Raw genomic sequence first — 23,791 nt, 5'->3', positions numbered from 1 at the left:
GCTTAAGATGAGCCGTGAAAATGCATTTCCAGAGGAAGAGTAGCAGGTTAAGCAGCAGGGAAGAGTACTGAGCAGTCAGGAAAATTGCAAATGTCTCTCCTAAGTTGGAGGGTGGGGTTCACATGGGGATGTGGAATCAGTGATATGTGTGGGGATCAGATTCCAAAGATCAGGCCAAAGACTTATAGACTGCATGAAAGTGATGGGTAGTCAGTTCCGTATTTTAGGCAGGGGAGTCACATGATCAGATTTGTGTTTTATAAAGATGACTCTAGCTACATTGTGGAAGGAAAGAGACTGGGAGGTCACGTGGGAGGCTGTTCGTATAATTCACTTCTTAAGTGTTAAGATCTGAAAGGAAGCAATAATAATGTAGAATAGGGGACAGATTCTACAGCTGTTTAAGAGATTGACTTATATGGATTAATGACTATAAGAAGGGGAAGAGAGAAGAATTAAGTAAAGTTACCTGGCTTAGATGACTGGGAAGCTGTGGGATAGTTTACAGAGATGAAGAATGACAGTGGAAAATTAGGTTTGTGGGTAGGGAGCAAAGAGTGGAAGATAGTGAAGACGAGTTCAGTTGATAGTTATGGGACATTGACTGGAGAATTCCAGCAGAGCATTGAGGTCTGAGCTGGAGGCAGTGGTTTTGGAATTTACCAGCATGTAGATGTCAGTTATAGATGGCAATGTATATTAGGGAGATGAGTTACATTCTGAAACTCTGAGAAACATTTACACTTGAAAGGCTTGTAGAGGATATAGAGTTTGTGAAGGAGACAGAAGCACAGTAAGAATACACTGAGAGTATGTGTGGTAATGGAAGTGATTAATAGGATACATGGGACCACCTGGGGATGTAATCTTGAACAGCGATAGGACTGAGATAGAAACACACTAAACTCTCTCTGTGAATATCAGTTGTGCTAGATGGGACTTTGACACCAGACTGAATATTATTAATAAGAGTCTATGGGTTCATATTGTTTAAGGGACATACGCTTTAGATATCAGATATATTTCAAAAGTTGGAGATCCAAACATTTCTCCACACGCTTAAGTCCAGTTGTGAATGCAGAATAAATATCTTCAAAAGTCTTGAAAGAAACCTAAGTGCTTGCGTAGCACAAGGTGGAGACGACAATGTCCTGGGCTATGAAACATGGAAAATTAAGGCCAATTTCTACCAATTAAGCACTTCAATTAATAAAATGCTCGGTGGAATGGATGGTCTTAAATAAAACTGTATTGTGAAGGTCTTGCCGGAACAAATTAGCTGCAAGTAAGAGCACCACGTAACTGAATGCACTCTCATAATGAGTAGAGTTATTAAAGATTACCAATTTAAGTATGACAATTTTGGTTTGGGTATAAGTGGTACTTCTCCTCCTTGAGAATTGTATTAGACTGCATGTCTGACTCTTTAAGAGCTTTCTTAGGAATAACATAAGGAGATGAAGTATCACTGATACCTGGCCTCTTTTCCCATATCTGTGGAGCCTCAGGACCCGCAGGTAACTAAAAACAGAGGGCTTTTTGATCTGCTCATCCTTAGGAGGGTTTATTGCCTATCATGTCTTCTCTCTATACACTGGGAAATATACCATGTGCCCTGACTCCAGGCTGAAAGAAAGAAGCAAAGCTTCTCAGGGATTTTGTAGGTCTCAATATTGGAATATTAATGGTTTGACATCTCTCCTCTGTTCTTACCATCGTAAGAATTCACATCAAATAGGGAAGGGGAGATGTTCATTGTCTTTCTGGAACCTTATCTAGTTTCTGACACCCTTGTCTGCAACACTGCTAATTGCATTAGAGTTTTCCACCATTTAAATCACTTAGTTCCCCCGTAATATTCAAGCCTTATGTGAAATTTCCCCAGTTTTCAGCATCTATATGTAAAAAATCTCCAACTGCATTTTTAAAAGATAACACAAAAGGGAATTTTAGGTCACTCTCAAGAAGCCAATGAGTGCTGTAGAAAGGAGGAATGTCTTAGAGCCAAGCAAGATTGTTATGTAAGATAGTCATTTGGCTTCCTGCAGGTTCTTCACTGGAAAATCAAGAAAAAGGGCTAAAGAGATTTTAAAATGTTCTGTAATTAGGAGAAATTTTTTAAAAATAGCAGCCTCCCTGCATGGTTGATATCAGGCCTCTAATATTAGCATCAGTAATAGAGATAAAATGCTTGTCTTTCTGTTTGCTCTAGCACAAGGATCTTACTTCATTTACTTAACAGAGTTCCTAAGTACTGAAGTACTGAGTACTGAAATGTAGTGAACTGTTGTGACGTTTAATAAAATAATACTTTTAGAGTCAACACCATTGTTAGAGTACTCCTGGCTACTCAAAGTGTGTTCCAAGGGCCAACAGCCTTGGTACTACAGGGGAGTCTGTGAAAGTGCATAATATTAGGCTCTAGCCCAGACTTGACTGAATCATTATCTGCCTCTTAAGGTGATCCCTAGGTGATTTGTCTCCACATTAATATTTGAAAATCACTGGTCTAGATGAATAATCCCATCTTTTAATTTTTTTATTTTTTTGTCAAGAGATTTATAATGAGAGGCGCCTGGCTGGCTCAGTCAGTAGAGTGTGCAACTCTTGATCTTGGGGTTATAAGTTTGAGCCCCATGTTGGGTGTAGAGGATATTTACTTATTTATATTTTATTTTATTATTATTTTTTTAAATATGAAATTTATTGTCAAATTGGTTTCCATACAGGGTGTAGAGGATATTTAAAAATAAAATCTTAAAGAAAAAAGAAATTTACAATGGAAACATCTGTTGTGCTGACAGTACTGAACAGAATTGTTTTTCTCACTAGAAACTCCTATTTTAATCACTCAAATGACTGGTTGGCAATGAAGAAGAATTACCATAAAAAAAGAAAAATCATGATTTTTTTCATTTTTTGATTGTCATGTTTCCTAAATTCATTTTTATTTGTTCTAGAGCTGAAATAAAGACCCACAGGTATAAAAAATAAATTTTAAAAATATCTTTAGTGAATTGATTGAGTAGATACATCAGTTTCCTGTGTACCACTTTGTGTACATGGATATTTCTTTCATATGAGTTAAATCTAGTTGATTTAACTTATTCTGTGTACAAAGTTCTCACATCAATAAAAACCCTATGTTATTAACACTTTTATAATGGGAATAAAGATTTGAGTGGAACACTGAAAGGAAGTTTGAATAGTTTGATATCATCAAGCTTTTAGGCATGTGGGTGTCATTAGCATGATGCCTGGTGAAATGTTGGTTAATCTGAAACTTGTAAAAATACATAATACACAAACTGAGAGCTGTAGGCTTCACTGAAGGCAGACCTGGTTAAGCAACTGTAGCTTAGGATATCACATTAGTAAATTTGGAGTCATTTTTGAATTTTTCCTTCCCCTCAACTATTTCATCTGGTTAATGTGCAAGTTCTGCTGGTTCCACTGCTAAAGTACATTTTGAGTTAATCCACCTTTCTCTATCTTCACCGCTGTGTTCCAAGCCATCACTGTCCCAGAAGTCCTCCCTCTTCCTCTATAGTTTCTGCTCTATCTTATGCCCAATCCATTTTCTCCATAACGGGTGGAGTCATCCTTTAAAAATGCTGACATAAGTCCGTGTAACTCCTCTACTTAAAAATCCTTCACTGCTTTTCTATTGCTTTTGTTTTGTTATACAAATTTCCTAGCACAGCAGTAAGGCCTGGCATGGTTTTCTCATCTTCTCAGAGTATCTCATGCCATAGTCCCTTCTTGTTCACCTCACTCCATGTCTCCATATTCTTGTCAGTTCCTAAGGTATACCTCCTTCTCACCATAAGACCATTAAATGTCTCACTCCTTTTTCCACATCAGGTCTCGGTTTTAATGCCACCTTTTCAGGGAGGGCCTTCCTGACTGTCCAACTTTCCCATGATCCTCCATTTTAACTCCCTGTTTATGTCCTCAGTAGCACATTACAGATTAATTGTATACATTTTGTATATTTATTTGCTAATTGCCTATCTTTCTCAAAGAATGTAGGCTCAGATGAGGGTGTACTGTCTTGCTCACAATTTATTAAGTTCCCAGCAAAAAGCAAGCATCATTACATATTTGTTGAATAGATAGAATGACTTTAGAACAATCTTAAAAAAAATCTTCTGTTTAATTTTTAATTACTTCTTTGATCTTCAGTGGTTCCTCGTTCATTATGCAAGTGATTAATTTTAAACAAATCCCTTCAAGTTCATTATGTGAAAAAGCATTAAATGTGACACTTTACTCTTTCAAGGAGTGCTCAATATTGGAAACAAAATTAACATGCCAAGAGGATATTTTAATTGAACATTTTGTTGAGATTTGTATCACAGTAACCAACTGAGGCTGCTTAGCCTAGTTATTTGTCTCAATCTTTGTGTTACCCTGTGACTGACTTTAAGAAAATGAAGTATGCCAGTTGTCTTATTTACCACTGTAATCTATTGATATGGTCTATAAACCAAATTTCAGGGCGACAAATTCTCAAAACTCAGAAAGCCAAAGTCTCTTGGACTCAGGGTTAAGAATTTGTGAGTCTGAAGACTGTGCTCTTACATATTTCAGGTGAGTCTCCATTGAGGTCCAGTTTCTGAAAGCCAAGCAAAGGGGCCCAAGACTATATTGTAGTTACCAAAACTGGATATCTCAGAACTTCAGAACTGAGTTATTAGATCAAGAAGGAAACCCAAGGGCGCCAGGGTGACTCAGTTGGTCAGGCATCTGACTCTTGATTTTGGCTCAGGTTACGATCTCATGGTTGTGAGACTGAGCCCCGCGTTGGGTTCGCAGAGCCTGTTTAAGATTCTCTCTCTCCTCCCTCTGCCCCTTTCCCACTTGCATGTACATGTGTGTCCTCTCTCTCTCTCTCTCTCTCTCTCAGAAAATGAGAACAAGCAAACAAACAAACAGAATGAATTCATGAAAGAAGTAAGCCAAAATAGCCCAACCAGGGGCCTGATGATCTTGTCTGCCATGCTGGAGATGCTCAAGTGATGGACTGAAGGACATGAGTTAAGGAATGTGGATGAGTAGTATTGTGTATGAGAGGACGATTGGAATGCCACAATCAAAAGTTAATTTAGACTTTCAGAGATCAGGATGAAAGCTGAAAAAATCTATTAAAATGTTTTACTTTAAGCATACTTGATATATGGATATTTGAAGAATCTGGATGATTAACGTATATATTTTAAATTGGAATGTTCAGACTTTGTATTAGTTTCCTGGGGCTGGTCTGACAAAGTGCCACAAACTGGGTGGCTTTTAAACAACAGAAAATTACTATCTCAGTTCTGGAGGCCAGGAGTTCAGGATCAAGGTATCTACAGGGTTGACTCATTCTGAGGGCTGCAAGGGAAGGCTGTGTTCCAGGCCTCTCTCCTTGCCTTGTAGATGACTGTCTTCTTTTATGTTCACATCATCTTCCCTCTGTACATGTCTGTGTCCAAATCTCCCCTTCTTATACGAACAACAGTCATGTTGGATTAGAGCCCACCCTAAGGGCTTCATTTTAACTTGATTGCCCTGTAGAGATCCTATCTCCAAGTAAGAAGAGGTGCTGGGGTTAGAAATTTAGAGGAAATACAATTCAACCCATAACAGACCTTGATAATTAATTATATGTCATTTTTAATATAGAAAATAAAAAGAACATATGTCAAAAATATTTGCTTCATGTGGCTTTAAACTCAAGCACATCCCCCCCCCCAAATCTAAGAAACTAACTACCTGTAGAAATTAGAATGTGCTATCTACATACTGTAGTCTATAACCTGTAAGCAAACTATAATAAAACTATTTTAATAAAGAAATTAATTAGTATCACTCTCTAAGTTGACACTTGTCTTTGCGCATTTAGCCTTAACTGGAGTGTATTAGAAGCACCCTTTTTTGGGTAGAAGTTTGGTATTAATAACATAGCAGTTGACACAGAGGACAGATTTTCAGCAGGAGTTACATGTGCTAATGAAGCTTGGAGCTTATTGGAGGGTGATTTTAACGTTTCTCTTGCTTTCCCACTAATGAGATCTAAATGATAGGACTGATACACTTTTTTTTCAAGTATTATTTAAAAGCCAGATCACATTTTAATTTAACATTGAATTTCCCATAAAATATTAAATAAGGTAAATGCAGCAAAATTATCCACCTTAGGAAATGTGCTAATCTTTTTTTTTTTTTTTTTTTTTTTTGCTTTTAAATCCTTAGCTGGGTTTTATAAAGAACCTCAGCAAAATCCATTTTCTTTCTCTTTAAAATGGTGTTATGTTTGTACGGCTAGGAATGGGGCACTGTCTTCAACAGTGGTGGTCTCTTAGTGTGATAAGAGATAAACAAATCCTATGTTCATTCATTGATTGCATGATTTCTGTGTTTCCTAACTTTTTTTTTCTTATGGACAAAATATAATGCTAATTTTCACCTTCAGGAAAAGGTTATTCTGCCATTTTTCAAGGCCATTAGTGATGGAACTTGTGATGTGGTGTCCATATAACTGGCTTTTTTTTTTTTTTTTTTTTTTTTGCTGATATCTTCTGTTTATCCCATGCCCCCTCCTCCTGTCAATGCCCGGCGGTATTTATTTTGCAAAGTGCTTGGATGCTCATTCTGTCTGATGCACTCATCATTGCCAACAAGGCCTCCGTTCACTGACAGCTGAGGTACAGCAAGCGGGCACTGGTTCATTCATACGCTTCAGTTGCTGTTGTAACACAGGCCCCAGCCTGACAGGTGAAGCGAACGGTGTAGTTTTGTGATGTGATTACCTGGAACCACAGGTCCACATTCACCCAAATGAATGAAATTGATTTTGATTTGCAGTCCAACAAAGTAAGGTTCCAGAATGTCAGCCATCCATCCATCCATCCCCTGTTCCCCCACCTCTGGTCTTTAGTTAAGTTGCAATATTAATGGGATGGATTTTATTTAAATACAGTTTGGTTGAATAAGGGTGGCAATAGTCAAGACTCCCATTAATAAAACTTTTTTTTCTGCAAAAGTTTATTCTTAGTGAATATAACTATATTAAATACTTGTCATGACTCAGAAGAAGATTTAGTTTTGACTTTTTAGAAGATACTACACATTGAACATAGACACATATCCTTGTAGCTACACTCTCCTAACAGTTTCCCATTCCTCAATCTGTCTAGGAATCATTTTTAGTCTTGGAAGTATTTTTTTTTAAATTTTTCAAGTTTTTATTTATTTATTTTGAGAGGGAGACAGAGAGAATGAGCAAGAGAGGGGCAGAGAGAGAGGGAGAGAATCCCAAACAGGATCTGCTCTGTCAGCTTGAAGCCCAATGTGGGGCTTGAACTCATGAACTTTGAGATCATGACCTGAGCCCAAACCAACAGTCAGATGCTTAACCGATTGAGTCACCCAGGCGCCCCATAGTCTTGAAAGTATTTTTGGAGAAAGGCACAGACTTAATTTTCATATGCATGTGTAGGGCTGAGCACTTCATTCCCTCTCATTGCCATATTTTTGCTGCTATTAAAAGGTATTGAGATCTCTGTACTAATCTCTGTACTAATCTCTGCATGGTTATTGCTATCTGCCAGGCTAGTGGTTTTGGAATCTGGCTGTATATGTAATAAATATAACCTAGTCAATTTCTTTTTTTTTTTTTAATTTTTTTTTCAACGTTTATTTATTTTTGGGACAGAGAGAGACAGAGCATGAACGGGGGAGGGGCAGAGAGAGAGGGAGACACAGAATCGGAAACAGGCTCCAGGCTCTTAGCCATCAGCCCAGAGCCCGACGCGGGGCTCGAACTCACGGACCGCGAGATCGTGACCTGGCTGAAGTCGGACGCTTAACCGACTGCGCCACCCAGGCGCCCCTAACCTAGTCAATTTCTTGAAAAAAAAAATTCCACAGACTCATAGGCCTCACTCCACAGCCACTTTATGACTCTCAAATAGATCCTGTTAGAGCCCAAGTAGCAATAAAAAATTGGTTTATCTTCTGGAGTATAAGTAGGATTCAAGTTTTAGATGATGCTAGATATTGTGAGATATTTTCAGTGAGGGTGGATAATACCCATATTTGAGGATTAGTCAATTGGCTTCTTATTAACATTAACAATTACAATAGCAACAGCCATAAGGAAAAAACCCCACAAAAACAAGCTGGATTTCATCTAAGAAAATAGAGTGAATATTCCAAACTCTGCAGCATTCAAATGAAGGATACACAGAACAATGGGAAATTATCTGAATAGTCATTACAATACAAAGTAAATTACTAAAATAAGTAAATTATAACAACTAGACATTAATGCCACTTGATTTATTGCACATACACTAGTATCAGTCCTGTTCAAATACCTTATTACATTGAATTTTCTTCCCATGAATTTGTTATTTTTAGACCCATTTTAAAGATGATCAGCCAAAGGCTTAGAGATGAGAAATAACTTTCCCTGATGTCACACAGTTATTACCAAGTGCTTTTAAAATGATCTTGCTATGGAGTCACCTGGGTGGCTCAGTTGGTTAAGTATCCAACTTTGGTTCAGGTCATGATCTCGCGGTTCACGAGTTCGAGCCCCACATTGGGCTCGCTGCCATCAGCATAGAGCCTGCTTCGGATCTTCTGTCCACCCCCACTCTCTCTACCCCTCCTCTGCTTGCTCTCTTTCTCTCAAAAATAAATAACATTAAAAAAATATCATGCTATGATTGGCATTGTTTCTGGCTTATGTTTCATGCCTTTTCCATTACACCACACTTAAAATGTTTAGTGCTGTTCAACTCTGTACTATTAGACTTTTGCTCATTCTCTAACTCTCTCTCTTTATGCACATACATACATATTTTAAAATATGACGTGGGATATCGTGTTATCAGAATGGCATAACTGATGAGCCACAAACTCTGTGTCAGATATGTTGGTCTTATTCCCTGTCCCAAGTTCCCTTTCTTCCCTCCCATAGTAAGGAGGTCTATTCCATTTTTATTCCCCCAGCCCAAGGCTTCTTAATCACAGCATTATTGATGTTTTGGATTTGCTAATTCTTTGTTGTGCGGGCTACCCTATGCATTATAGGATGTTTGGCAACATCCCCACTTTCAATCTAATAGGTACCATTAACACCACCCAGTGTCATAATCTAAAATGTCTCCGTAATTGTAGCCAAATATCCCTTGGGAAACAAAATTTTTCCCAAAAGAGAAGGATTGCTTTAATCTCAGTCTGAAAATAGCTAAATAAAAGTGTAGTCCCTCTGCTTTGTTTCTTTCCTGCACATCAGGGGCTTTAAGGGATTAATTATTTAGGCATCGAGTTAGAACAAGTCAGGTTATGCTGTGGTAACAAACAATGGCAAAATTGGGTTAAATCAACAAGCCACTGGCTCTCCAGGGCAGCTGGCCTCCTGAGCTTAGTTAGCATTCTAGACCACTTCAGTCTTCTAGCAGTTCACTATCCACACATGTTTTCATGACCATTGCTGCAGGGAAAGATAGAGCATGGAGACCTGTGCATGAGGTCCTACATATGTCCTTCTGGAAGGTACACATGTTACTTCAGCTCACTTATTATTGACAAAAGCAAATCAGATGGCTCTAATTTGCAGGCAGAGAAGAAATTTAGTCCTCTATGCTTGAAAGAAGATAACTGGGAGCACTGGTGAGCATCAAGTGATATCTACCATCATCATTTATAAACTGTTGTCTGAATGCTTCGTATTGAACCTAGTAAAGTTCTAGGTGACGTGATTCAAATAAAGTTGAAATAGAGTATTTACCCATTATTTCAGGAGAGAATGTACACGTGTGAAATAATCAGTGTGGAAGACAATATATACCACACACAATAAATTATGATAGTGTTCATTAAAGTTATATATTGATTTGGAAAATATTTGCATTTTTGTGATATTTGCATGGCATTTCTTTTGGGTTCTGGGACCCAATTTCAATGTGTATGAGGTGAGGAGATTTCCCCGTACAGTCATCAATTTTCTGGGCACCAACTTGGGGTCCTACAATTCGACCTGACTCTGATACTATCTACCTGGAAGTATCATCAGATTCCCAAGTTAAGATTTCAGTCCTAGAAGACTGTCCCCCACTCTCTACTTCAGATGTCAGTTGCAAGCCCAGGTTGTTACCTGTGCTTCTGACTGGTTATAAATCACAGGTACTATGACCCCTTCCTTTTTTTTGGGTTTGATTAATTTTCTAGAGCAGTTCACAGACTCAGGAAATGTTTCACTAGGTTACTGGCTTACTTTAAGAGGATATAATTCAGGAACAGATGGATGGAATAGACGCACAGGGCAAGGAATGTGGGAGATGGCTTGGAGCTTCCAGACCTTCTCTGGGAGCCCCACTCTTTCTGTGTCACCAACCTGGAAGTTCTTGGAATCCTGACTTTGGAATCCTGGGTTTTATGGAAGCTTCATTATCTAGGGATAATTGATTAAATCATTGGCCACTGATGATTGGCTCAACCTCAAGCCCTCTCTCTTCCTGGAAGCCGAGGGGTGGGACTTCAGGTTCAGTCCCTCTAATCACAAAGTTGGTTCCCCTGGTCAACCAGGCCATCCTTAGGTGCTATCCAGAAGTTACTTCATTAACACAGCAAAAGACACCTTATGGCTCTCATCACTCAGGAAACTGTGCCAGAAACTGCGATGAAGACCAAATATATATTATTATAATATCACAGTATATCTATTTATTCATTGTCTTTTTTCTTAATGTCCAATAAAGTTTCATAAATCTTTCTGGTTAAATGTCTTCCTAGTTGTTTTATAATTTTGCTTTTATTTTTGAATGAGATTCACCTCTACCTCCCCATTTCTTTTTTTTATTGTTTATTAACAAATGAACGTAAAATTGTTTTTTGAGAGAGAGAGAGAGAGAGAGAGAGAGAGAGAGCGAGTGGGGGGAAGGGCAGAGAGACAGGAACACACAGAATCCGAAGCAGGCTCCAGGCTTTGCGCTGTCAGCACAGACTCAAACCCACAAAACGTGAGGTCATGTCCTGAGCTGAAGTCGGCCACTTAACCGACTGAGCCACCCAGGCATGCCTCTGTTTTTTTTTAATGTCTATTTATTTTTGAGGCACAGAGAGAGTGTGGGATAGAGGATCCCAAGTGGGCTTTGTGCTGATAGAAGCCAGTCCAAAATGGGGCTCAGACTCCCAAATTGAGCGATCATGACCTGAGCTGAAGTCAGACGACTGAGCCACAGCCACCCAGGCACCCCTCCACCGCCCCATTTCTACCTGGCTACTGCTGGCACACAGAAAAGCTGTTTGATTTTGGTACATTCTCCTTAATCCATATATCTTAATACCTGTAATATTTTGTATAGCTTTGTAATTGCGTCTTTTAAGGAGTGATTCTCAAAGTTTTGCCCTGAACTAGAAGCATCAGGATTGCTTGGGAACTTGTTAGAGAAGTCCAAATTCTTGGACTCTCAACCCAGATCTACTGACTCAGAAACTTTGAGGGTAGAATCTAGACTTTGGGATATTTAGATATGGAAACATAGTTGAAAAATAATGACATTTTCTTTTTCTTTTTTGATTTTTTACAGATAGTTATATTTCTTCTTAACTTGTAGCATTAGGTGAAACATGTAAGACAACGTTGGGTACTAATAGATATAATCTTGACTTTGATTTTGTTTAAAAGAAGACTATTGTTTGTTAGTTTCTGGTGTTTAAAAGTTCTCTTACTATTTGAAATTTTTATGCAGAGTTTTAAGCAGGAATGATGGCTGATTTTTGTAAATGTTTTACAGGATTTACTCCCATAATCATGGGAGTTTTGCCTTTAACTTATTAGTGTTTGAAATATGTGGATGAGTTTCCAAATGTTAAACCACATATACAATCAAGGAATAAATACAACTTGGTGGACTTATTTTAGTATGTTGCTGGATTTGTCTTGCTATTGCCTATTTCCTAGCATTTTAGTTAATTGAATTGTTTGTTTCCTTAAAAACAACATTGCGGTATTTTTTCTTTCAATAATAATATTATTATATCAATAATATTGTTACAACATCTAATATTGTTAATGCAGATTTTCCTGTGTCAGATTTAAAGGTTAATTGCATTTTATTACCACATATTTTCTGTAGCTCCTCAGACCTCAAACCATAACAGTAACAATAATAATAGTTGCCTCTATGTATTCTCATTAGAATTCTCCCAAATATCTGGCTGGGTAGCTGCCCTCGTCAAGTGGAGCATGTAACCATCAAACTGAAGCACGAATTGGGGATTACAGCTGTAATGAATTTCCAGACTGAATGGGATATTGTACAGAATTCCTCAGGCTGTAACCGCTACCCAGAACCCATGACTCCAGACACCATGATTAAGCTATATAAGGAAGAAGGCTTGGTCTACATCTGGATGCCGACCCCAGATATGAGCACTGAAGGTAAGCATCAGAAAAATCTTTCTGGCTTCTTGTTGAAGTGTTTCAGAGAAGCCATTGCTGTCTGTCTGTCTGTCTTTATCTATCTATCTATCTATCTATCTATCTATCTATCTATCTATCATCTATCTACCTACCTATCTACCTACCCACCTACCTTTATGTCTATAATTGAGTGACTTAAATATGAGTGATAGAAATGGAATAACTATAAGGTTTTAGGTTTAATAGATTTGACATATTTTGATAATTTGGCCAAGATTCTGTTTAACATGGTTCCTTTGATTTGTTTATTCATTAACTATATGTCTATTGTGTGCCTGATGTATGTGTGGCATTATGCCGGCAGCTGGGAACACAGTGGTGAGGAAAAGCAGGCATAGCTCCTGTCCCCATAGACCTTATAGTCCTAAAGGGAAGACACACATTAATCAAATAACCATGAACAGAAATTCACAAATACGATGAAACTTGTGTTAGAAAGATACTGCTGTGAGAGCATATGCACAGGCAAATCAGATGTAGGAAGAGGGTCAAGGAAGGTTTTCCTAGGTATGTTTGAGCTAGATCGAAGGATGGAGTTGCTGGGGGTGAGGTGGGAAAGAGGCTTCCAGCAAGAGGGGGCAGCTTAGGAAGTCTCTGCTGCAGGAGAACATAGAATGTTCTAAAAGAAGCCCAGTATGGCTGCAGGTCAGGGAATGAAGGAAGAGGATCTTGCAGATTTGGGCCACAATAAGGATTTTAGACTGTCTCCTAAAAGCAGTAAGAAGCAGTTGAAAGGGTGGGAGACTGGGCTAGTGCCAAGATCACTTTTTTTTTTTTTTTTTTTTTCCCATTCAGAAGTGCGGTTTGCTCCGTGGACAAAAGATGGAGGTGGGCTCTCAGTGGATCTGGGGACACCAGTTAGGAGGTTACTGCGATAGTTGAAGTGAGAGATAATGAGGGATGACACAGTTGGGGGCAGGGTGGCAATGGTGAGGCTGTAGTTACTGCACAATTACTGGCTGAGCATGTCTTTGTGAAGAGGGGTCAGGACATGCGTGCTGCTGGGAAAATGAGAGAGACAGAAGGCATAGTTTTGATCTAATGGCAAGAGGTGATAAGACAAGCTCAAAACTAATTACAATGCAGAGAAGAATGTGATGTGAGTAACGAGTCACGTGTTCCTCATGGGTTATGAGGTGGGGAGAAAAGCACAGGGAGGCTATATCAATGTCATGGCATTTGAGGTGGGCGTGGCTTTGACACGTTGATGGAGAGGGAGGAGGGGCATGCCAGGTGGATGAAACAGTGTAAGTCAAGGCCTAAGGCATGGCATTTTACAGGAATGCTCTGTATTTCAGCATGGCAGTAGAGTAAGGTTCTCTCTGGGAAAGGAATGAGGGGAAGTGAAGCTGAGAGAATCAAGTTACACTACTAGTTCAACCGGCTGTCAGCAGGGGGCAGCAGAGGGCTGTGGGAATGGCATTGGCAAGGGACTTTGGTGAACTGCTATTCTGGGGGAAAGAAGGAAGGCAGGGATGCCTAGCCAGGAAATGTCTCCACCCTCAGTCCTCTTCCCCCCCCAAAGTACATAACGTATCAGACACTCTCCTAAGCAGTTTCGTGCCCAACTCATATAATTCCGACAAGACTCCAGGCACATGTAGTTATCTCTGTTTTGCAGAGGAAGAGACAGGTACGGAAATGTTAAGTAATGTGGCCAAGGTCATAGGGAAAGACACACAGCCTGGATTTCAACACAGGCAGTCAGACTTGGATCATGGCTGCAGACACAGTGCTACGGAGCTACTCCCTGCGTGCTCATGTGGACTTTCAGTCCCCTGTGCTCATGATGACCTGGAGTTAGACAAAGACCATTTGCCAGGGATATGGCTTGTCTCCCCAGAGTCAACAGTCCAGGATGTAGGTGGGGACAGAAGACCTTGAGGATCCTTGGGAACCTGGCTGTCGCCTGCCTTGGCTCTTTATGAATCTCAGGTGGTTCTCATGGCCAGGCTGGACTGAACCATCACTTGGGATGAGGTGTAATTTTTCTTCCTGAAGAGGAGATTGTTTGGTTACTCTTGGTGGTAATGCTGGTCCAAAGAAACTTGATTGAGCCATTAGAGCTGTGCTGTTTTTCAAGGAAACAAAATAACTTTGCTTGCACATAAGACCATCGGTTGAATCTAGGCCCACTACAGTTCTGTTAAAATCTTTTGTGGGGGTCACGCAGTCACCAGGCCCCCATCCCCGCCACAACAGTGGAGTGCCTTCCACCCCGGGGCAGTTTGACAAACACTGGTGACAGCAGAATGAAAGCCCCTGAGTAGCTGTGTGATATCGAGCAAGCTAGTTCCTGCATTTGGAAAATAGGGTAATAGTTTCTGCCTTACAAGACGATAACAATAGAATAAGATGATTGATACGAAAGTGCTTTGTGTTTCTGGTTTCAAAACAGAGAAGATTGTAAGGACCACGTGCCTGTAGCTTCCAGAGAGCGTTCTGATTCTTGCTGCTTTGATTCTGATTTCATAGCATCGTTACCTGTTGGGAGTGTAACGTGAGACAAGCTTGGAGTAGCTGAGCTGCTAACTGTAGCCGCGTCCCGTTCCATTCCAGGCATTGATTACCCGAGGGCCCTGGTGACTAATAGGTGTTTGCTCGATAGTTTGGGGTATGCAGAAGCCTAAGGGAAAACTCCACCCCCAAAGGCCCACTGTAGTTGTGTTAAATTCTTTTGGGGGGGTCACAGGGTCACCAGGTCCCCATCCCCACCACAACAGGGGAACACCTTCTACACTGAGGCAGTTTGGCAACACCAATGACAGCGAATGAAAGCTCCCACTTGGCAAACTCTGAAGGTTAAATGAAGGCTTTCTTTGGCTCAGCATAACTGGGGGAGTAATCAAAGGGTTAATGACCATTCCAGAGTTGCAGGGGAGGTTTGGACCAATAGATTAATCTGTGTGGCTCACAATATTAGCACAATGAACATATAGGTTAATTTAGCTGAATATTTTTAGAACTCTAGAGAAAAATCCATCTGGAAGTGTTTTGAGCTGTAGCATAATGCTGTCAGATAAAGTCTGAGAAAGAAGACAGTGTGTTAGGCCTGACTGTCACCACTGGTTGTCACAGGCCTGTTACAATCAATTGTACTATCGATCCTTACTCTTGTACATTTTGTCATATGTAGAGGAGTTAGTTAGGATTTTTCTTTTCTTTTCTTAAAAAAAATTGGTTTGTGTCTTTCACCTGAGACATGAAAAACTCCCAAATCTAGCAGTCACCTGAAAAAAAACCCAAGTCTGTTCATTAAAATTCAGTTTTCTTTCACATAGGAAGTACTCCGATTGTGTTTTGACCTCTATCAGTGCAGTGCTGGTGATAACAAATGGTCTGCCCTTGCCTCCCAAACGACTTAATGTGCTTCCCAGAGTCCCCAGCTGCCCCTTTGTTTGGACAGTTCTGTCCAATGCTACCCTGTGCGTGCAGCCCTGCCATGAGGCGGTCACTGACCTTGGGGCCACAACACCTTGGGCTTGGGCCTTGTTGCCACCACGGAGCTTTGTGATATCAAGCAGGCTAGCTCCTGCATTTGGAAAATGGGGTAATTATTTCTGCCTCATAGGTTTATAACAATAGAATAAGATGATTGATATGAAAGTGTTTTGAGGGGGCGCCTGGGTGGCGCAGTCGGTTAAGCGTCCAACTTCAGCTCAGGTCACGATCTCGCGGTCCGTGGGTTCGAGCCCCGCGTCAGGCTCTGGGCTGATGGCTCAGAGCCTGGAGCCTGTTTCCGATTCTGTGTCTCCCTCTTTCTCTGCCCCTCCCCCGTTCATGCTCTGTCTCTCTCTGTCCCAAAAATAAATAAACGTTGAAAAAAAAATTAAAAAAAAATAAAAGAAAGTGCTTTGAAAATCACAAAGTTGGGACTATATTTTTTAGTCCCAAGTTCTTAGTTTTCTACCAGAGGATGTACTAGACAGTATGGACCTTATCTATATTACCCTGCAAAGGTGAAAAAGGAGATATGCTCAAATAAAATAATCATATATCCTGCCATAAATCTGCCTGGAGTAAAAAAGGAAGGGAGGGAGTGAGTGTGTGTGTGTGTGTGTGTGTGTGTGTGTGTGTGTGTGTGTGTGTGTTGGAAAGGCTGAGAGATGCTCCAGAAGTAATTTCTTTCAAGGTCAACCTTAGGTAAAGGGCATCTTCAGGACCTTTTCCACTCTTCTCCCTGATTTCAAACCCTTGTCCCCTTTCTCCCAATCTTTGTTTGCTCACTGCATGCTTTCAAGAAGCTTTTAATCATTACAGAGTCGGATTAGCCTAGAGGAGGTGTGGACCACAAGTTAGATTAGAGGGGTCTGGTAGTGTCTCAGATCTAATTAGTATTATTGGATTTTGTTTCATTTTATTTTTTATTCATGCACTTAATGAATGCTTCTTGAGCATCCACTGAGAGCCATGGCCTGTTTTAAATTCCAAAGTAAGAACCACAGACAGTTAAATGTTTTGTTAGACCTGCACAGGGTTTAAAATTTTCAACTTAGTTGCCAACAGTTAAAATTTGGAATACTTGCTATAAAAAATCTGGATTTCTCTCTTGCCTTTAGGTATTATCATTTGTATGCATGGAAACTTCTTATCTAATTAACTTCTATATGGAACCGAAGTATATGAAACATGAAAAATTAGAGGCTGTTGTTGACACCGGTTTATTGTGCAAGCTCTGATTATGGACACCCTCTTTTTATTCCTTGGTGGGTTTTGCATTAGCTCAGGCTCCGTAGAATGGGTTTTGTAATAGAGGGATATGGCCCACTGGGCACAGAAAGTTCTTGTAGGACAGAAGGCCTAACCCCCAGCGAGGATGTTGCTCTCACCTGGGTTAGGAGCAACAGTGTAACCAGGTAGGTTGGGGTCAGAGGCTGAGGATTCAGACTGACAGCATGGGGGCCAGCAAGTGCCACAGACCAGGCAGGTGAGGGAAGGGCAGTAGTATAGTGGTTAAGACCAGAGGCTCTGGAGTTGTGCTGGCTGGGTTTGAATGGTCACCTTAGGCAAATCTCCTCGTCTCAGTTCCCTCAGGTATAAACGGAGGATAATAATAGCACCAACCTCATAGTTGTTAAAAGGTGATTGTAAATGAACTATTGCATGCACAGTGCTTAGAACAGCACTTGGCAGGTAGAAGGGGCAGGTAGATGTTAGCTGTCATTAATCAAAGTAGACTGATTTGTAGTCCCTAGACATGAAAACAAGTGAGAGCTCCAGTGGAGGCCAGGCCGAGACAGGTGGACATCCTGGACCAGGTCCTTGTCTGCTGTCCTTTCTTCTTATTTAGTTTTTTGTTATGTTATTGAAATATTTGTGTGGCAGTTCTTAAGTGAGGTGGCTAAGTGATTCTAGGAGAAGACCACTGCAGGGTGAAACCGGCAATTAAACGGGTGGCCCTCTGGAGCTTCCCGATGGCAGCTGCCACTTACTTTCCAGGACTACATGTCCGAGGCCACAAAATTCCAAACTCACACATTTCCCTTTTCAACTTGTAAGCTGTATGCATGCCTCTTGAAGAACCTTTTACAGATAAAAAGGAAAGGGAGAGATACTGCCTCATTTGGGCCATTTGATGCAGACCCTTCCTCCGGGAATCTCTGGCCAGAGAGTGCGCTGGGGGAAGGGATCCTGATGGGTCCATGTGAACCTGGGCTTGGGCAGGTTGGTGGCACCGATGCTGTGTAAGCTGAACACAGGGGCTGGGGCTCTGACTCCAGAAGCTCCTACAGCACATGGTCACTATTTGGGCACTGGACACTGAATGAAAATCCATGTTAATAATAATTCTCAAGGCTATATTTTTTAATTAATTTTTTAAAAATCTATCTATTTTTGAGAGGGAAAGAGAGAGAGAAAGAAAGAGAGAAAGAGAAAGAAAGAGAGAAAGAGAGAGAGATAGTGTGAGCAGGGGAGGGGCAGAGAGAGAGGGAGACACAGAATCTGAAGCAGGCTCCAGGCTCTGAGCTGTCAGCACAGAGCCCGATGCAGGGCTCGAACTCACGAACTGTGAGTTCAGAACCTGAGCCAAAGTCGGATGCTTAACCGACTGAGCCACCCCAGGCTCCCCTAGTCAGTAATCTTATAATATTGTGTGGTGACAGATGGTAACTACACCTATTGTGCTGAGCATAGCATGTAGTATAGAATTGTCCAATTACTGGGTTGTACCCCTGAAACTAACATCGAATGTCAGCTGTATTTCAAGAAAATAAATTTGTTTTCAGCTCATCTCCTGGCAAAGTACACAGTAGCTGGAGAGGCGGCTGTAACAGGGAGCTTGGCACGTGATGCCAGCTGTGGCAGGAGCAGGAAGAGCCCGGCTTCACAGTTTGCTGTATGGTCATTCCCTTCCCAGCCAGTATTACTTGGGCTACACCTCTAACACCCCTTCCGCAGAACAAAAGCCTTGCACGTGGGCAGGCCTCACCCTTGTTGGCAGGGCTGCTCAAGCATATTTTGGAAGTTTTGCCTCTTCTGATCTCCCAGATCACATGGTAAGTCAAGTACACAGTACTCTCCCTGAGGCACGCAATGAGACAGCTCTCTGGTGCATATGACATTTTGCATCTTTCCATCTCCAGTGATATGTGACTGCCTCTGGGGAAGTGCCATGAGCAGCTGCCTGTATGGGATGCCCCCCCAGCTCTAACCTCAGAGTACCCCACAGCCTAGTGAGGAAGTGCAAATCGGTTACAGCTGATGGCTGGGTTTGGACCTGCAAACTCAAGTGGCACAGAGGAGCTGGTGTGTCCCCACCTCAGATGCCCTCGGCGATCAGGCAGGGAGCACGAACGTATGGCAACAGGCAGTAGCAGGAGATGGAGCCTGAGGAACTGCGAAGGGTGCCCTGACTAAAGACATTCCAGTCAGAAATGGCCCTAAACTGCTGTGTGGGACCTGTAGCTTTAGATGCCTTGGAAAGCGATGAATAGAATGCCAGCAGCAAACGTAGAATATTGTACTGGCTTCCATGTAGATGTTTCTGCTCCTGTCTCAGAGCAAGGTGAACCTGAGGCTAAGGTGGACCCACCCCAGACGGAGGGGCAAGTGAGAGGGCCTTCAAACCATGATGGGGTCTTGTAACAGCTATCTGTTCTTCTGAGATGCTGACCCCTGATTCCCATGTGTTGTGTTGGCCTCTTAAGGGGCACTTGCATTTTAAAAGAGGACATCTAAAGAGGGAAGTCTAAACTTACTTCAGTGGTTCTCATGACCTCGTGGCTCCACTCCACCATGGAATTCCAGGCCTCCGTGAGGATCTGCATTGAAATCATTTGAGGGGGAGTTTCCCCCACCTTTCCAGTTATCCAGGGGGGTAGCAACATGAAGCGCCATTGTGCCCCTGTGAATTCAAGAACACAGAGTAGCTAGAGCATATCAAGTCACAGTCACATAATCCAGGTTAGGTAATCCGTATAGTTTCCTTCTTTCATTCCCCTTTGAAATAATTTATAGTGACCGTCATCCACCCTCCCCCCCCCCCCCCCCGGCCGCAAATTCACTGTCTTTACTCTGAGAACCTGTGTGCAAAAGAAACTCCAGGCATCTAGGAGTTTGATGACTTTAGGGGGCTCCTGCCTCTCATGAGATAAGACAGTCCAGCAGGCCTGAGCAGACCATTGCCTATCCTTTCAGTGTGTAAAAGAGAAGACATTTGATCACCTGATAATCAAAATAATAGTCACGAGGTCATAATAACTATAATCACAGCTGCACAGCAAAGGAGAAATGGAATCATTTCAATACTCACTGGTTCATGAGGGAACAAATGAATGATCGTTTATCACATGTGTATCAATTAATGTGAGCATCTCATTGGCCAAATGAAAATTAGCATATATTGAGTGAAGAAGATTGACTCCTTTGACGAACATGGATTAATTCTGTGTTTTGCATTTATCCCGAAGATCCATTTGGATTAAAGAAAGTCCAGGTGAAATCCTCTAAATCTCTGCCCAATCTGTACAAGCCAATCTGATAGATGTAAAAATCCATTCTTCTGACTATAGACAGTGGTTAACTGTTCTTTGAAAGGAAAGTCGCGCCGATGCAGAAGTCACTCAAAGCAAAAGCAAGTGAAGGTTCAGAGCTGATCCATTGCCTCTGGAGGGCTCTTTCTGCTTTATCATTAGTGGGCTTTGATATCATCTCACCTTCTCCGTCAAAACAAAGGAATGGAGCCAGCTCTAACGTCCCCGCCTCTCTCTGCATGGCACTGATTTCACCAGGCGCTGCAGGACTTGTTATTAGTGGCGATATTGGGGTTCGTTATTCATGTGTATGTGCTGTGCTTTCTCAATCCCAGGCCGAGTACAGATGCTGCCTCAGGCTGTCTGTCTCCTCCACGCACTGCTCGAGAATGGACACACCGTGTACGTTCACTGCAACGCCGGGGTCGGCCGGTCCACCGCGGCCGTGTGCGGCTGGCTCCAGTACGTGCTGGGCTGGAATCTGAGGAAGGTGCAGTACTTCCTCATGGCCAAAAGGCCGGCTGTGTACATTGATGAAGACGCATTGGCCCGGGCGGAGGAAGATTTTTTTCAGAAATTTGGGAAGGTTCGTTCTTCCGTGTGTAGTGTGTAGATGGCCCATCTGCCTCCCCACCCTCCCGATGTCCTTAGGAACCCAGTTTCCTTAGATGACGTCAGTGGAAAGACCTAGAAACGAAGATTCCATCAGAACTAACAAGACTGGTCACTTGGCTTTTCCCACAACCCGCCCCCTCTAGTCTGGGGCTGACTTTCTATTATGCTTTGGTTGGACTGTATTTTCTTTGAAATGTTTTACAGTGGAAATTGTGACTGACACATGAGAAAAAAGCCACAAGCAATTGCGCTCTGCAGTGTTCTAGTATCAGACAGAAAAGTAATGCATCAAGTTCCTGCTGCCTGCCTGCAGACCAGCCCTTTGCTTTACAGTTGCTGGATTTGTTGTGCGAATTAATGACCACATCTTCTTGCTGCATTGTAATGTGACAGGCAGGATTGTAGATTTGATCACTTGTGTGTTGATACACACACACACACACACACACACACACACACACAGGTGCATCGCTTTCCTGCTCAACTGAATTGAAATGATAAAATGAGAGCTGGTCAGTTGCCAGAGAAGGGAATAGGGGGAGAGGCCTGGGCTGTGACAAAGGAAGAGCTCACATTGACTGAAAAGTGATGGCTTTCTAGACTTCGTGTTGGCATCCTGCTTCACAGTTGTTCAAGTTGGTTCTAGGGAATCACCTTTCTTCTCTACCCACAACCCTGTGTGACAACTAAAGGAGAGTTATTGTCTGTCTCCTTGTTTTAGTTGAGGCTCAAGGAGCATTGATGGCTTGCCCGAGGTCTGAGGGCTAGTCGGGGGCCAGCTGGTGTTTAAAACCCACGTTGAGGTGACTCAGTGCTTTCAACACAACTTGTCTTTTCGGCACAGTATAGTGGATTCTGTTTCTCTCAGAATAGGGTCAGTTTTTCTGCAGCAGTGTCTACGGTGAGAAATGGAACATCATTCTGATTAGTTGCCAGAGAATTTAGGAAAGTGGTTATGTTTTGGGCAACCTAATTTGAAATATGATGGGCTGTCTCAACACCCAAGTGGCCAGAGCCATCGCTCAAGAGGGGAGCTGTCCTACCAAAAGAGCCCCAATCCATGAATAATTGTTGCACAGTTTAGGAGCCATCCTGTTTCAGCCCTCAGTTTAAAACAATACGTGGTTAACTGTGCCTCCAGGATATCTAGCTCACTACCCTAGGTTCTGTAGGAAATACAAAGATTAACAAGACTGCCTTCGAAAAGGTCGCAGCACAGAAAGAGCCGTGTGTTCGGTCAACCACACTGCAGGGTCGAACCACGAATGATATGCCAGAGTAGGGGAAAGGAGAAGTAACTTTTATTGGGTGCCTCGCCTCGTGTGTGCCAGGTGCTTTACAATTTTAATTTAACCTTCACAGTACCCTATGAGGGCGGTTCGTTACTTCTGATACATAGATGAGGAAACGAAGGCTCAGATAGTTAAATCAACTGCCCAGCATCACACGGTGAATAAATAGAGGAAATGAAATCCAAAGCTTGGTTTGTCTGATTCAATGCCTGTGCTTTTTCTATTAAGTTACAATGCCTGTTTATTTTTCTGCTCCTTTTTTTCTTCCATAATTATTTATTGATAGATATGAGAGACTGTGAATTAGGGCGTATGGGGGACACATGGGTAAGTCCCCTGGAGTTCAGAGGAGGGAGGGGTGTCCTCACTGTGGGACTCGCGGGGTGACTTTTGATTTGTCAGAGAAGGCCAGACAGCTCACATTTCTCCTGCAAGTTTACAAAGTTAAATTTATAAGGCAGGATTGAGTATTATGAAATCTAGCTCCGTTGCTAAAAATAACTAGAGATAACTATTGTATCCAAGTAACCCATTTATGATCATAATGTGTTGTGTAAAACTCAGTCTTAAAAATGGAATATTTCTAATTATGTGTGTGTGTACATGTGTGTGAGAATTTCTTTAATGCCTAAGAAGTTCAGCTATGTAACCACCACTATAGAAAGACCCCTATGGATGGATTTTCTTCCTTTTTCTCCTGATAGGCAAAATCAGTTTAGTGCTATTAAAGAATGTTTTAGAATAACCTCTCTTGTCCTCAATAAATGGATGTCTGATGTATTTCAAAATCACCTGGAATTTTGCTAAATAAAAGCATTAAAAATGACCTCTGATTGGGGCACGTGGGTGGCTCAGTCGGTTAAGCGTCAGATTCTTGATTTCAGCTCAGGTCATGATATCACAGTTCGTGAGTTCAGATCAGGTCATGATCTCATGGTTCATGAGTTTGACCCTCACATCAGGTTCCGTGCTGAGTGCAGAGCCTGCTTGGGATTCTCTCTCTCTCTCTGTCTTTCTGTCTCTCTCAAAATAATAAGCTTTGACTTCTGTTTATAGGATTAAATTTTTTAATTAATTTAATCTGAAATCCAGGAGAACACACTGTGTTTCCCTATTTGTAGAAGAAACAGTCAGCTGAGCTAAATTGTTTTTTCCTTGTCACTCTTATTTTTTCGGTCGTTGATGAAAATTGGCAGTTACAGGACAAAAGGAAGAGAAAGGTGAGGGCACCACAAAGAAGTGAGGGTGAAAACCTCAAAAGTGTGTCACAGAAAATCAAAGCAGAAACCATGCCATTAACTGCTTGTCACTGGCATTAACCAAACTTTCCAGTCACAGATTTCTTAAAGAAAAGCAAAATCTCTGGGGCACCTGGGTGGCGCAGTCGGTTAAGCGTCCGACTTCAGCCAGGTCACGATCTCGCAGTCCGT

General features: G+C 41.6%; 1 protein-coding gene across 2 annotated transcripts in view; it reads left to right on the top strand.

The window, feature by feature from the left end:
• Positions 1 to 23,187, top strand: part of EPM2A (EPM2A glucan phosphatase, laforin) — a 107,991-nt gene extending 84,804 nt beyond the window's left edge. The window contains exons 3-4 of one of the 2 annotated variants that reach the window (XM_023254472.2): positions 12,198 to 12,439; positions 20,790 to 23,187. In XM_023254472.2, coding sequence (XP_023110240.1) covers positions 12,198 to 12,439; positions 20,790 to 21,067 — 520 coding nt within the window. In that variant the 3' untranslated portion in view covers positions 21,068 to 23,187. The remainder of the gene's footprint in view (positions 1 to 12,197; positions 12,440 to 20,789) is intronic. The other variant, XM_045058169.1, reaches the window with a different exon arrangement.
• The last annotated feature ends 604 nt before the right edge of the window (positions 23,188 to 23,791 follow it).

The sequence above is a fragment of the Felis catus genome, chromosome B2 (genome assembly GCF_018350175.1).
Source record: "Felis catus isolate Fca126 chromosome B2, F.catus_Fca126_mat1.0, whole genome shotgun sequence".
In the NCBI taxonomy this organism is placed as follows: domain Eukaryota; kingdom Metazoa; phylum Chordata; class Mammalia; order Carnivora; family Felidae; genus Felis; species Felis catus.
The sequence above is the reverse complement of the archived record's forward strand: the minus strand, read 5'-3'. Positions and strand labels throughout refer to the sequence as shown.